Source organism: Canis lupus, chromosome 13 (genome assembly GCF_003254725.2).
Source record: "Canis lupus dingo isolate Sandy chromosome 13, ASM325472v2, whole genome shotgun sequence".
NCBI classification, from domain to species: Eukaryota; Metazoa; Chordata; class Mammalia; order Carnivora; family Canidae; genus Canis; species Canis lupus.
In genome coordinates this window covers 49117302-49132513 of record NC_064255.1, presented here as the reverse complement: position 1 = coordinate 49132513, position 15212 = coordinate 49117302, and the positions used below count along the sequence as shown (strand labels likewise).

At 36.0% G+C, this 15212-nt stretch overlaps 1 protein-coding gene across 1 annotated transcript in view; it reads right to left on the bottom strand.

The window, feature by feature from the left end:
• Positions 1-1050: 1050 nt before the first annotated feature.
• The window catches only part of SRP72 (signal recognition particle 72), a 29559-nt gene continuing 15397 nt past the window's right edge, over positions 1051-15212 (bottom strand). The window contains exons 12-19 of the mRNA XM_025435535.3: positions 13684-13748; positions 12191-12286; positions 11110-11213; positions 10897-10974; positions 10000-10137; positions 6516-6553; positions 3093-3252; positions 1051-2473 (exon numbers count right to left, since the gene is read on the bottom strand). Of these exons, the coding sequence (XP_025291320.1) occupies positions 2296-2473; positions 3093-3252; positions 6516-6553; positions 10000-10137; positions 10897-10974; positions 11110-11213; positions 12191-12286; positions 13684-13748 (857 nt within the window). The 3' untranslated portion in view covers positions 1051-2295. The remainder of the gene's footprint in view (positions 2474-3092; positions 3253-6515; positions 6554-9999; positions 10138-10896; positions 10975-11109; positions 11214-12190; positions 12287-13683; positions 13749-15212) is intronic.

Sequence of the window (15212 nt, the reverse complement as noted above, 5' to 3'; positions counted from 1 at the left end):
ATTGTTATGGATAATTCTTTTTATTATTTTGTTAAACTGCACTCAAGAATATATTTCACAATCTAAGGAAATTATCTTAATGCAATAAACAGACTTTCCTCATCAGATCCACTGTTCAAATAGACTTTCGAGTGATCTAAGTTTACAAGCAGCCTTGAAAATGCTGTGCTTATACTAACTTAAAAATTGTTTACTCCTCAATTTGTTTATAGACACATATAAACATCACGAATTGTCAGTGAAATTACAACTAATTTCTCTTAGTCCCATCAGATTAGTTTTGTAGCTCTGCAGGAGGGGCAAGAAGCAATTTTAGATATTCCGCCTAAAAAATTCTTAGGTATACCAAGTAAGTCCCCAGTAAGATGCCAACACCCAAAACACCTTAATCCATACTCACTGCTAGAATATTTTATTTTAAAATGTACCACAGTGAATAGATGTATCCATATTGGCTTTTATAAATGTACCACACACACACACACACACACACACACACACACACACACACAGTATATATGTCATTGATTAAAGATCTGTCCAAAAGAAATAGTTACTAGAAAATTAATGTAGATGTTTATACTTCATTTGACAATTATGACTTAAACTGAGGTCTCAGTTGCTTAGTAATGACTGGTAATAACAATGGCTAGCAATTACAATGACCAAATAGAGAAATGTATTTCACTCTTGGTGCCTTGGGTCAAAGTTTTCAATGATGGGTAACTTTCACCAAAATTCTATAGCTCAGTTAACCCAAAAATGATTATCCTTCACCACAGAAATTTAATGGAATCTTGAATAACAAATTTATGAACAATTATTCCTGTAATGGGGTATATATTCAGAAGGATTAAGTATATCACTCTTACCAAAAGATAATTCTCAAAAAGTATTATGCCATAATAAACCATTCATATCTGAGGGTCTCATTTATATGTTACTGCAGATTCTGATTATGCTCAACAGAAAGGCAGCACCACATTTCCTACTCTTGTAAAGGAAGAAAGCTTTTTAAAATATATCTTTGAAGAAGTTTCGATAGATATGTTCAGAGTCCAACACAGCAGCACTTTATTAACAAGGATGAAGTAATATGATCACAAGGAAATACTTAAAGTCTAAATTCAATGCTATCTTGGGCAGTACAAAATGAATACTAACAAGGGTGGGCATCCCAGCATGTCTGTCTCAGAGCTGTTCAATGGGAAAGTGGCTTGCAAGCAAGAAGACCAGAGCAACACTGACACCAGACTGAATGTACAATACTTCATTACTTTGAGAAGGGTAATGAATAGTTGTACCCCAAATGATGAAGGCGAGTCATTTTAGTATCTGTTAATGGGGCCAAACAGTTCTGTTAAGTTCTAATAATGCCCACTATTGAACTCTGGAGGGTTTCCCCTCTACCTCAGAAGTCAATGTTCATGCTCTTGACAGGGCCATGAAATCTTTCTGATTGAGACACTCCAAACCCATCTGACCTCAGAACACTGGGTCTCAGAGTCAACTTCTTGCAACACTGCTACATTTTCCTTGAGTTCTTTAATGCTAAATCAGCATAATGTTATCATAATCTGAAAACAAAACGGGGTGCAGAGGAGTCCTAATTCATATATATGTGTATATGTGTGTATATATGACACACACACATTTCATTACTATTTATATAGTATGTGTATTCGGTATCCCATACTCCAGGATCACATGACAGGATGTATGGTTAAAACTGATGACATTTACTTTAGTTTTCCTGTGGTCATTCATGTAATGAAGTGAAGAACACCAGCGTGTAATAAGGTCCCTTTTTATCACATGATATCTCTAAGCAGCTATTTGGAATGCTCAGAAGATTCCACTTTCAGTCTCCTAAGGCCTCCTAAGACATAATTTAAAGTGGGATTTGATATGAACAAGTATCTTCAGACTCTAGTTGAAACCGAAGTAGTTTCTGTTTAGATCCTAGGAAACTCTGGATAACATGCATTGTTTGTGAAACTGAAAAAAAAACACCAGATCACAGCACACAAAGAGAAAGAATGCAACAGAGATCAAGGTGGAAAAATGCCCAATTTTGAGTCCTTATCATTTGTGCAAAGCTGGATGGTAAAGTAGGCCAAGTCTGACTAGACAGAGTTTGAGGAAGATGTTTTCCTGGGGGATGTGCAAGAAAATAATTTCATGAAAACGGGGGGATGGGAGAGGGGAGTAGCTCTGTGCTTCTTACTGTGTTACCTTTATTGTGTTCCTAGTGTCAGCGAGACTAAAAATAGCCTGAAAACAAGAATGCTTTAATCACCAGCCACCTTTTCCACCTTTCTTCTTTTTCTGTTGCTGTTTCTTTTTTGTTGCTGGAGCCCCTGCAGGTTTCTGGTGTCTTGGGGGTATGATATTACTTGTAGATGCAGATGCTGTTGCTGCACTGCCAGGTCTTGGGGAGGTCGGTGGGCTGCTCACAGTTTTACTGGCATCCCTGAAACCATCAGATCAGGAAAGTGTTGGTCATTCATATATTCAACAAAGGAAAAGGCTATAAAAACGTATATATGTGGCTTTCACTTCCTACTCCTAACAATCTCCCACACATACTCTATTTCTTTTAAAGTGGGCTCTTCGACTTGCTATCAATTTTTTCTTTTGAATACAATTTTAACTGCTTTATAATTAAGGAAATAGTAATATATGGTTCATGCCAATTTTTAGAAAGCATAGGAAAAAAATTTAAATGATTTAGAATCCTATAATGTAAAAATGACTTCAGTAACATCTTTAATACTTCTTTCTCGTCATCTTATAGTATGTTTATCTGTTTATTCTGTTGAATGACTCCGTGTATTTAGCTTCCTTTTGAAGACTAATTATATTCTAATACCTAGTATTAACAATATAATCAAACCAGAAACACATTTTCTTTTACATAAGCATTGCAAAACATTTGTTAAAGATATCTGACTATAAAAAAAAAAAGATATCTGACTATATTCCTTACAGCTAAAATACATTTTAAAAATTCTTACTAATGATCCTGAGTCCATCTGAGAAAGAATTGACCTATGCTCCCGAGGGACTGCATTTGAGGAGCAATGACTTACAGTTCAGATGAAGCTCCTGCAGTTGCTCCCTGGGTCCCTTTTCCAATCTGATCCTTCTTTTTTCCCTTCTTTCTTCCCCGGTAGTAAGAACGTTCTCGCATTGGTAGCCATCTTTCTGGATCTGGGGTCACCTTTGGGTCATAATTTTTAGGTAGTTTTCCTGTGTAACAAGCAATAAAGAAATGAGATAACGTTTTCAAGATAGTTTGCTTAAAAAATGTGTCCAGGACTGCGAATAAGTAACATTAAAACTGAAATAAGTTCATCTGAGAATGTTTTATTTGTATAATATAGCCAGGAAAAGGCCTTATTAATAAGCATGATACAAAATTCAGAAGCCATAAAGGAAGACTTTACAGATGTATCTATTAAAAAAAAAACTGGGGGGAGGGCGGGGTGTGGTGGCTGGGTAGTTCAGTCAGTTAAGTGTCTGCCCAGGTCATGATCCCAAGGTCTTGGGACTGAGTCCTGCATCAGGCTACCTGCTCAGTGGGGAATCTGCTGCTCCTCCACACCCACCCACCCACTCATCACTCAGGCACTTTTTCTCAAATAAATAAAATCTTAAAAAAAAAAAAAAAAACCTTTTTAAAGTTTCATTTATTTTTAAGTAATCTCTGCACTTAAAGTGAGGCCCAAACTCACAACCCTAAGATCAAGAGTCATATGCTCTTCTGAGTCAGTCAGGTGTCCCTATATAAAAAATGTTTAATATCATTTGATAAGAGATACATTTTTAAGAGAAATAACAAAAAATATTTGCACACTATGTAATCGGGTGGACTGCTATTCTTAATATAGAAGGAGATCTTGAAAATCAATAGATAAATAATGCAAAGGAAAATGGGCATTGCTGTAATTAGGGTAAGCCAGGAGAAACAGAAGTCCTTAATCATGTGAAAAAATGTTCCACCTCACTAATTAGAAATGAAAAAGGTAATAAAATTCTATCAAGCTAACAAATATTAAAAGCAGTAATAGTATTGATGGGATAGTGAGAAACACTCAAACACTATGGCAGAGGTGTAACGTACAGCCTTTGTAGAGAGCAATTTGACAGTTCATTCAAAATTTATACCTTCAGAAATTTATCCTGCAGATATCTATAAGACACAAAGTTACATATAAGGTGGCTCAGGCGGTTGAGTGTCCAACTCTTGATGTTGGCTCAGGTCATGATTTAAAGGTCATGGGATTGAGCCCTGAATCAGGTTCCATGCAGAGTGGGGAGTCTGCTTCTCTGTCTCTCTCTGCCCCTCCCCCTACTCATGCACTAAAATAATTTTTTTTTTTTTAAGATTTTATTTATTTATTCATGACAGACACAGAGAGAGAGAGGCAGAGGCACAGGTAGAGGGAGAAGCAGGCTCCATGCAGGGAGCCTGATGTGGGACTCAATCCCGGAACTCCAGGATCACACCCTGGGCTGAAGGCAGGCGCTAAACCGCTGAGCCACCCAGGGATCCCCTCTAAAATAAATCTTTACAGTATGCCCACACTATAGGAAGCTATAGCTATAGGTTAAAAAGTACATCTATATTTAATAATTTGGAAAAATGTCTGTGCAATATGATCTAAAGTAGAAGATTAAAACAAATTATCCTGGAATGCCTGGGTGGCTTAGTGGTTGAGCATCTGCCTTCGGCTCAGGTCGTTATCCCAGGGTCCTGGGATCAAGTCCCACATTGGGCTCCCCGCAGGGGGCTTGCTTCTCCCTCTGCCTATGTCTCTGCCTCTCTCTCTGTGTCTCTCATGAATAAATAAGCAAAATCTTTTAAAATAAAATAAAACAAATTACCCTGAAGACACTGTTCATTCAATTTTGTAAAAACCTTTATTGACTGAGCATGTACATGTATAATAAATGTTTCTAGGGCAGCCTGGGTGGCTCAGCGGTTTAGCATTGCCTTCGGCCCAGGGTGTGATGATACTGGAGGCCCAGGATTGGATCCCACATCGGGCTCCCTGTATGAAGCCTGCTTCTCCCTCTGCCTGTGTCTCTGCCTCTCTCTGTCTCTCGTGAATAAATAAAATCTTTTTTTTAAAAAAAGTTTCTATATACAAAAAAGTTAAATTGTAATTCTCTGGGAGCATGAATTTTTGGGTAAGGAATTTTACATGCTTTATGCCATTTTATAGATATAGATTTTGTTTGTTTTTAGAATGAGCATGTATCACTTGTAAGTTTTAAAAAATACTCTTCTGGGGAAAAAAAGAAAGAAAAGAGTGATACTGCAGATTACTGCTACCTATAGTTAATAGCTGTTCCCTTGCAGTATTACTAATACATAAAACAACATAAAACAACTTAGCATGTGACTCAATCTCAGGTTTGTGAGTCTGAGCCCCATGTTGGGCATGCAGCCTACTTAAAAAAAGTAAAGGAAGGAAAGAAGGAAAGAGACAGGAAGAATGAATCTGATTTACACCACAGACTTCCCAGACTCAGGAACAGGTAGGTGGCTCCGGGGATAACTTCTGACTAGTTGAAGTCAAACACAGTAATCCTGCCCACTCTTGCCAGGAATTAAGAACACAGCCTAAGCTAATCAATGCATGGCATTCCCTTGGTTAATGGTTCACGTTGGACATTGACCTAATGACCTATGCTGGCCCATGAGATTATTGGGAAAGACATGACAACTGCAGAAAGGCCTTTTTTGAACTGTTGGATATAAATGACAAGCTCCAGGGGGACCTGGATGGTGCAGTTGACTGAGCATCCAACTTTTGGTTTCAGCGTGGGGTCTTGAGACTGAACCCTGTGTTGGGCTCCGCACTCAGCATGGAGTCTGCTTGGTACTCTGCCCTCTCCCTCCGATCCGACATCCCACCCACCATGTGCTCTCTAAAATAAATCTTAAAAAAAAAAAGCCCTGACCCTTTTAACAAACAATGATTCTAATGGGATTCAGTTTTGTAAACAGAAAAACAAAGACTACAACTTCTAGATCAGTTAACCTTTCCTCTACACTGCCATTTTCATAAATAACCAGTTTGATGGAGTTTAGTTTGTAGCTGAAAGCACCCTAACGTATAAAGGCTTAATGTGTGCTAGGCATCATTCTGAGATCTTTTTACATGCAGTATCTCATTTAATCCTATGAGGAATATAATAACACATTCCATTTTAAAAATGAAAAATTCAGGCAGGTATATTAAGTAATCTGTTCACAGTCACAGCAAAAGAGCAATGTAATTACAGCAACAATTTGAATTCAGGCAATCAGTCTCTAGAGTTGGACTCTTTAAAGTAAAAAAAAAAAAAAAACACCCTAAGTATTAGCTATAGTCAAGACAAAAGTCAGTATTCAAAGACAGAAAAGGAGCAGTATTTTTAGGTCTGAAGATTTTTATACTGGCCTAAACTCAAGCTTTTATCTTGTAAACTCTAAAGATAAAAAAAAGGAAAAAAATCTTTACCCTTCTTTTTTTTCTTCTTCTTTTTCAAATCTCCCTGTCTGCAAAAAAAAAAAAAAAAAAAAGAAAGAAAGAAAAAAAGAAAAATCATTACCATCATCATAAAATATTTATACAGCATTAAACATGTACAAAAGAATGAGCTGGGCACTTTATCATAAAGGCATTTAAGATTTGGCACTGTCTCACCGAAGTTAATAAACTTGCTGGGATATTAATACTGGTTAAGTTTAATCAAACTTCACAAACTACAGTTCTTGGAAAGTGGTTTAAAAAAAGACGGTTAGCTATGTTTTCAGAAAACAGATACCATTTACATGGCCACACATTAAGTCTATGTAAAAAGATAAGAAATCTGCACAAGCATGAAAATCTACAATACTACATTAAGTTACATGTTTGGCAAAACTAGAGAGCAGATAGCAAAGAGTATCTCTGGGACCATATGTGAGACAACATTGGTTGTGACCTTAGAGAGAGGAGAGCACACATGGATGGGAGGAAGCTTTAACTTTATAGGTTTTTATCTTTCAAATCTTAAACCTGGTGAGTTTACTGAACTTAAGTAAAATCTTTATTAAGTACACTAACAACAAAAGGAGGGGTGCCAAAAGGAGCATAAGAAATCAAGAAAACACTTCAAAATAATTAAGTACTCTGATGGCTATAAGACAAAGACCAAAAAAATATCTCTATACATAATCATACATGATATACCTCACCTCTATGGAAACTACAAGAAACAGCAAGCTAAAAAGATGAGAGCAACAATATCTGTCAAAAATTCATTCTACCAGGCAGCCCAGGTGGCTCAGTGGTTTAGCACCACCTTCAGCCCAGGGCCTGAACCTGGAGACCTGGAATCGAGTCCCAAGTCAGGCTCCCTGCATGGAGCCTGTTTCTCCCTCTGCCTGTGTCTCTGCCTCTCTCTCTCTCTCTCTCTCTGATGAATAAAGTCTTAAAAAAAAAAAAAAAATCTTAAAAAAAAAAATTCATTCTACTGAGTCATTCAATTGTGCAAGTTCTTTCAGGGTATCCTGAAGAGTAAGAGGCACAACACAAGTATCTAATTTTAGAGCTTCATCTTCCATCCAGATTATTCAATGATCTTCTAAATTGTCTCTCTACAAATCACTCTACAGCCACGTCTATAATTTCTCAAAGCTTCTTTGCCATTTCTTACTCCTTTGCCCTTGCTCACGCTTTGCCTAATTCATCCCTCTCAAGAGTCAACACTACCCCCTCCTCCATTCCTCCATGAGGTGATTTCCTACCCCTGACTGTCCTCAGGAAGGACTATGCTCTCTGGGGTACTCCTCTAGGCCCCACACAATCACAGAACACGCATCCTTTATTGCAATTACTACAATATTTCCTTCCGCTAGACTTAGGTTCTTTTAGCTAGACTTAGGTTCTTTAAAGGGCAAGGATCATGACTTATTTTTTGTCAGAGACACAGTGTATCTTCAAAAGAAACTAAACCTATGGGGTGCTTGGCTGGCTCAGTCATGTTACTCCTGATCTCAGCATTGTGAATTCAAGCCCCATGTTGGGTATAAAGATTACTTAAAATAAAATCTTAAAAAAAAAAAAAAAAAACCCACAAAAACAAAAAAAACTAAGCCTTTGTATCCAAAAGTTATCATAAAAGGCTTTAATAATGCCTAATGAAAATAACATGCTGAAATTTAAAAGCCTAAAGGTCAATGCCTTAATAATTGGCTAATGAAAAAGAGAAGACTAAAAGATTAGAAAAGAACTATATTCTTACTAATTACTCAACTCTATTTTGGATAAGGAAAAAAATACTGAAAATATTTAAATAGGGAGTGCTTGGATGGTAATCAGTTAGGTACCCAACTCTTGGTCTTAGCTCAGGTCTTAAATTCAGGGTTATGAGTTCAAGTTCTATACTGGGCTCCATGCTGAGCGTGGAACCTACTTTTTTTTTTTTTTTTTTAATTTTTATTTATTTATGATAATCACAGAGAGAGAGAGAGAGAGAGGCAGAGACACAGGCAGAGGGAGAAGCAGGCTCCATGCACCAGGAGCCTGACGTGGGATTCGATCCCAGGTCTCCAGGATCGCGCCCTGGGCTAAAGGCAGGCGCCAAACCGCTGCGCCACCCAGGGATCCCCGGAACCTACTTTCTAAGGAAGGAATGGAGTAAGGAAAGAAGGAAGAAGGAAGGAAAGAAGGGAAGGAAAAGAAAAGAAAGAAAAGAAAAGAAAAGAAAAGAAAAGAAAAGAAAAGAAAAGAAAGAAAAGAAAAGAAAGAAAAGAAAAAAGGAAATCTTTAAACAGGTATTATTTGAAAATCCCCTTAAGATTTGGCCTGAATTTTTCATTTTGGGTTTCTTGATAAGGCTTGAAGTGGGTGAGACTCATATGATGAAATGGAATTTGGAACAAGGTAGTATCTTTGAGACTCCAATTCTTCATTTAAAAATCTGTTATGATGATGACAATGTTTTTTGTTTTTTTTTTACCAGAGTTCATAATGAAGTTACTCATATACTATTGCTGGTATTTTTTTTTAAGTTAGGAAAAAATTTTACACTTCAAAAGGCATTCAAAAAAGGAGAAAATAGTGAAAAACCATAAAAACCACAAATTTGGGGAAGGGTTATATTTCTTCCATTCTCTATTCATCCCAAGTCTTTATTCATAGAATCTTAAACATTTCACTGAGTAGGCCTCCACTGTATTTCTAAGATGGCCAGGTGGGAGAATAAGAATCAGAATCTGACCTTTTTTTAAGTTAACGAAGGCAGTTAATCTTTCCTCCAAATCAGCAAACCTCATCTTAACTGGTATAGAATTACTAGATGATGTACTAAATGTACATAAACACTTACAGGTAAATAAAGCAGAGGACATTCAGCTAATGGAATACTATGCATAAAAAGAATGAAATCTGTCTATGCTAAGAATATGGAGAAGGGGCGCCTGGGTGGTTCAGTCTGTTAAGCATCTGCTTTCAACTCAGGTCATGATCCCAGGGCCCTGGGATAGAGCCTGGCATTGGGTTCAGTGGTGAGTTTGCTTCTCCCTCTACCCCTCCCCCTGTTCATGCTCACTCTCTCTCTCTAGTTAAGTTAAAATCTTTAAAAGAAAAAAAAAAAAAAAAAGAATATGGAGAAATCTCCACGACTTAGTAAATGAAAGCAAGGTGGATAAGTACAATATAACCCTCTTCTGCAAAAAAACAAAAAATACACCAATCCAAGGAAAATATTTCTAAATCACCTTTGTGTGTAATCACAAAGAAGATCCTGAAGGATATACACTCAATACCAAAGGTTAATTTGGTGTGGGATGGGGGGAGGTGGTAAACAGGATGAGGACTAACTGGGTTTAGCAAAAAAGAAGGGGAAAAGAAACAAGGGGGACTAAACTTTATTCACAAGGTATTTTCGGAGAATGTATTTTTCATTCCTTATGTAATTTGAAGTCCACATTAGTGAATGTTACAATGAAAATATTACCCTTGTTCCTTTGGTTGACTATCTCCAGCAACTTTTCCACCCTTTTTCCGAATGTAAGTAGCACCAGGAGAATTTTCAAGAGCCTCGACATCTACTTTTAGAGACATACTATCTGATGAGGGCAGGTGTTTACTAAGGCTGGGATCAAACAGGAGTTCAGGAACATAATATATACACACATATATGTCTGCCAAAAGAAAAACTCTTTATGTCTTTTGTCAAAAGTATAAAATTTTCTTAAATCTTCTATAGAATAACAAATCAGATGATAAAGTCAATTATATATTATATATCTAAATAAAGGAGCCATAATCTAATCATTTATTCCTTAAGTTGGTGCTGTGCTTTGAAATGGGGGCTTAATAAAATCTCTATTCCAAAACAACTATCAAACATAGATTTGCTCACTACAAAGGTTTTGACTTGTGGTTGCTTAACATCTACCACTCCATGTTGCATTTGGGAGCACACCCTGACTGAAGTAGCACATGATTCAAACTCAGCCAATCAGGACACTGAATCTCTTATTTTCAGTAAATGTTTGAGATGGGTATGCGACCTAAGAGAGTTCAATCAAAAAGACATTTCAGAATCTTTCACAACTACCCAAATAAAATATGCTTTTTTTCTTTTTTGCTGCTGTACTTGAACCTGATATAAGCTGCATCCTGTTGACCTCATTTTTGCTTCTGGAACAATCAAACTGTGCTCCAAGATGGATCTATTACTGTATTTTTCAGTCATGTTAATCAATAAATTCTCATTTTTGATCTTACTAGTTAGAAAAGTGTTCCGTCTGTTGAAATTTACAACAGAAAAAGCCGTGGCCAAAATAGGTATTGGAAGGGATCTAGCACACTACTTGGGAGCTGTCTGGAAGAATAATCAAAAGGATACGCTTTTGCCTTCTCAGGATCTACAAGTGAGTAAGCAGAAATAAGCTGCGCCAGGGTGTGAATATCTTTTGGATTTTGTCTAAAAAAAGAATGAAAGAAAGTTAATGAATGGTTTATAAAACTGGAAAAAGTAACATAAATAAGCAAAATAATTCCTTGTGTCAAATAACAGCAATAAATTTGCATTTTTACATCTCTACCTTTCAGAACTTACTTCCATAGCTGTTCTAGGTCACTAATTGCCTCTTTCTTCCGCCCATATTTGAGTTTGAAGTTTGCAGCTTCTCTTATCAAGGACAAATGAGCAGAAGATTTGGGCTAAAGGTTCAATAAAAGGAAAAAAAACCTTTAAGGTAGATATCTACCAAGTTCGTGAAGTTACCATATTCATTAGATCTTTAAGATGGCCCTATCCATTAAATTCCTCAAAGTTTTACTGAATGCATGAAACAATAAAAATCACAAAAACATACGGGGAGGGAGGTAGACAAATTATACAAATGATGACCAATTTATGAATTTGGAACACAATCTATCTCTTTTTAGATTATCTACAACTAGAAATATTTTTTCATAATCAAATCTTAAAGATATGTCACCATAGTTCTCAAAATCAATACAGTATGTCTCCAAACACTGATATCCCAACACTGCTAATAGTGCCAACAGTATAAATGCCACATATAGACCTTGAAACTAACAGTGGATTACTGTTGGATATTGCCAACTTATAAAGACCCATACTGGAAAAAATGAAGATGTTCCTATTCCATGGAAACATGAGATACAATTATTGCATGTATTTATTGTTCCACCACTTAGTACCATCCATGAGCTCTCTAGCCACTAAAGATGAGTACTCTTTTTAAAAATTTATTTATTCATTCAGAGAGAGAGAGAGAGAGGGGCGGGCTCCATGCAGGGTCTCCAGGATCACACCCCGGGCTGCAGGCGGCGCTAAATCACTGCGCCACCGGGGCTGCCCAAGATGAGTACTCCTATATGCACTCATGTATTATTATTTTTTGAGATTATACACCAACATAACAAACTAGAAAGGACTTCAAAACCATAACTGAGCTTTTTTTCCTCCATTTTAAAATAATTCTTATTTCTAATAAATTTACCTGGATCTGGTATACTATACTTTAAAGATTAATTTGACAATCCAACAGTATTCCATTCTTTAAACAGCAACTTGGAATACTTCAATTTTTGTAACTTGAGTTCACTACTGCAGTTTTTTATTTTCATGTAAAAACATGCCCTCATAACAATTTACTCCATTTGTTTACCTGATGGTTTTGATACCACTGGATAGCTTGTGTGAAGACCTCAATGGCACTATCAATATCCTCTTCATGGCTGTACATGGTCACTAATGCAGATACCTAACCAGCGAAAAGTATAAATTAATGAATAAAATTCCCCCTTTTCTCCCACAGTAAGTTTTTTGAAAATGAAAAAAACTGGAAAAAAAAAAAAAAGTATATAAAGGTTGTTAGGCTCTCTGCCAGTACCAAATTCATCATAAAATTTATTATCTTTCTAGACCATAATCACTAGAAAATACCATATACAACAGTGGTTCCCAAATACAAAGTGTAGTTATCTATAAAATATAACTTTCCTCTTAAACCAGTGCCAGTTGACCACTAGTGTGTAGCAAGGTAAGTATAATAGTTGAGAATGAGTGCTTAGAAAATTAGTTTATATACTAAAACACTGTTGCAACTTCCAATGTATGATCAGTGAGGTACACATCAGCATGGGTAAACTTCCATGATAAGTTCTATCTGGCCTGAGCTAAAAAAAGCCAGTGAAAGCCTTGGCTAGTGTGTTGGAAGGGCTGCAGGGAGACCCATGTGGCTAGAATGGAGTGAGAATGGGAGTAGCAACATGAGATGAGGACAGAAAGAAACAGAAACAAGAAGCTGGATCTTTGAGAAAAATCAATAAAACTGATGAATCTCTGGCTAAACTGATTAGAAAACAAAAAAGAAGCCCTGAATAAACAGTTTCATGAATGAGACAGGTTCTACAGATATTAAAGGGATAAACAGGACATACCTGAATAACTTTTATACCAATAAATTTAACACTGATGAAGTGAATAATTTTCTTGAAAGGTAATAAAAGGCCAGATATGAAATATCAGAAACATCTATATTTGATTCTAATACTGAAGAACTGTAGTCCAATCTTTAAATATGAAACTTCAAAAGAGAAAGCACTACCATAATACTGTTACACATTTACTAAGAGCCAACTGTAAATAAGCTGTGTTAGAGGATACAGACATGAATAAAAGTCCCTGTTCGATAAATGTAAATACCACCAACGACAGCATTAGCCTCTACTTAGAAATAGATGCTTTCATAGCTGTTATCAGTGGTCTAAACCTGCAAAGCTTGAATCATCACATAACAAAAACTAAATTGTTTGGCCACCACTATCACTAAACTATTTTAACTCAAGATACCACACTGAAGACATGATACAATAATTAAGATAAGAAATTCCCTATATAGGTCTTAGGTTATTTAAGGTTGGGTTTTAGTGATAATATGAGGCCTAAATAGTACTTGGTATATTTGCCTAAATAATGAATCAATGCAAAGCAGAACACAAAATGCCATTAAATGTAGAGCAGATAAGTAACCTATTTTACCTACTACTCCTATAGTATGAATTAAAAAGAAATTAAATACAAAGAAACATTAAACATACCAATAGACTGTTATTCTACTACTTTTTTAGTCTTAAAATATTTTGGTTATAAACTCACCATGCCTGGTTTATGCTTTAACTCTTCTATGCTTCTCAATATTAGACATGCTTTGGATATATTGCCTTGAGAGATTAAAAATATCATTATCACACAGAAGAAAGCATTATTATTATAAAAAAAATAAGAAATTTAAGTCACATTTTGTAATATCTCTAAATACCCAAACTTTGGGATCTTGGGGATAATGTGCTCTATTTATTCTTCTTACACATACATAAAGAAAATGAATCCTAAGAAACACTATATACCTTGCTTACACCCACAAAGAAAGTTAATGGCAGAGATGCTATAGGAAAGGAGTCTTGCAACTCCCACCAAGTCTGCTGAGTTCTATTTCAACATTTTTCAAATTCTAACTTAAAGGACATCCTATCCTAAAGACCTTGAAACATGTTACTACACATATGAGTGCAATGGAAAATTTCCTACTGTGTTAAAATACTTTCTACTCATTGTACATATCAGTAATGTAACCTTTCAGAATCTTTAAAAACAAAATAGAAATCAATGACAGCTCTTAGTAATTTTAGTATGATAAATAATCCTCTCAAAAATAAACTGAAAACTGGATAAGGAAAGAAAATAAGGGGAAAAGCAAGAAAAAGGAGAAGTGGGAAAAGGAAAAAGAAATAAGGGAGGAAGGTAAGGAAATGTGAGAATAGATAATGGGGAACAACAATGTTTCTTTCTTTCTTTTTTATTTAAGTTCTCTTTATGCTCTGGGGCTCAAACTCACAAACCTGAGATCAAGAGTTGCATGCTCTACCAACTAAGCCAGCCAGGTACCAAGACCAACAATGTTTCTCAACTTTGTTTTTATCACTAAACACTAAGGGAATCTTGTAAGACTTTTTTTTTCCCTCTAGTTGTCAACTATTCTCATCTTTACCCGTGGAATTTTCATTTTAGCCATCATAATATCTGTAATTTTTTTTGGCCACCCCCCAAACAAATGATCCCCATCCCACCCCTATATCGAGAATGCGTGGTCTATGCCAGAGACAGAACTTTTTATGATAAAAATGTCTTTATCTATGTTGTTCAACTAGCCACATGTGGTTATGAAGCCTCTGAAATGTGGCTACCACAAATGAAGAAATGATTTTTAAAATTTCATTTAATTTTAAACCTAAAATAGCTACATGTGAAAGTGGTACCAAATACAGACAACACAGCTCTAGATAATCATTCAAGGCTGGTTCAAATCATGGACAAAAAATACTAGTCAAGTTTTCTGTAGGATTAAAAAATGTCAGTTTTCCCTGCCTCTTCTCCGAGGATGTGGGTCATAAACTATAAACAAAGTATAATCGGCTAAGAAAACTAAATGCAAAGTAACCCTTCTTTCATGCAAATACTTTCAAGTGACAGATAATGAGCATTTCTACATTGAACATATCCACGAAGTTTAAGTATGGTCTTTTGAAACATAGGATTTCTTTGCTTCTAATTACTTTCAAGGCAGAGATTGAGAATTGTTCCAAAAATTTAAGAATAACCCGAGCAAAAGCTGTTTGAAACATCAA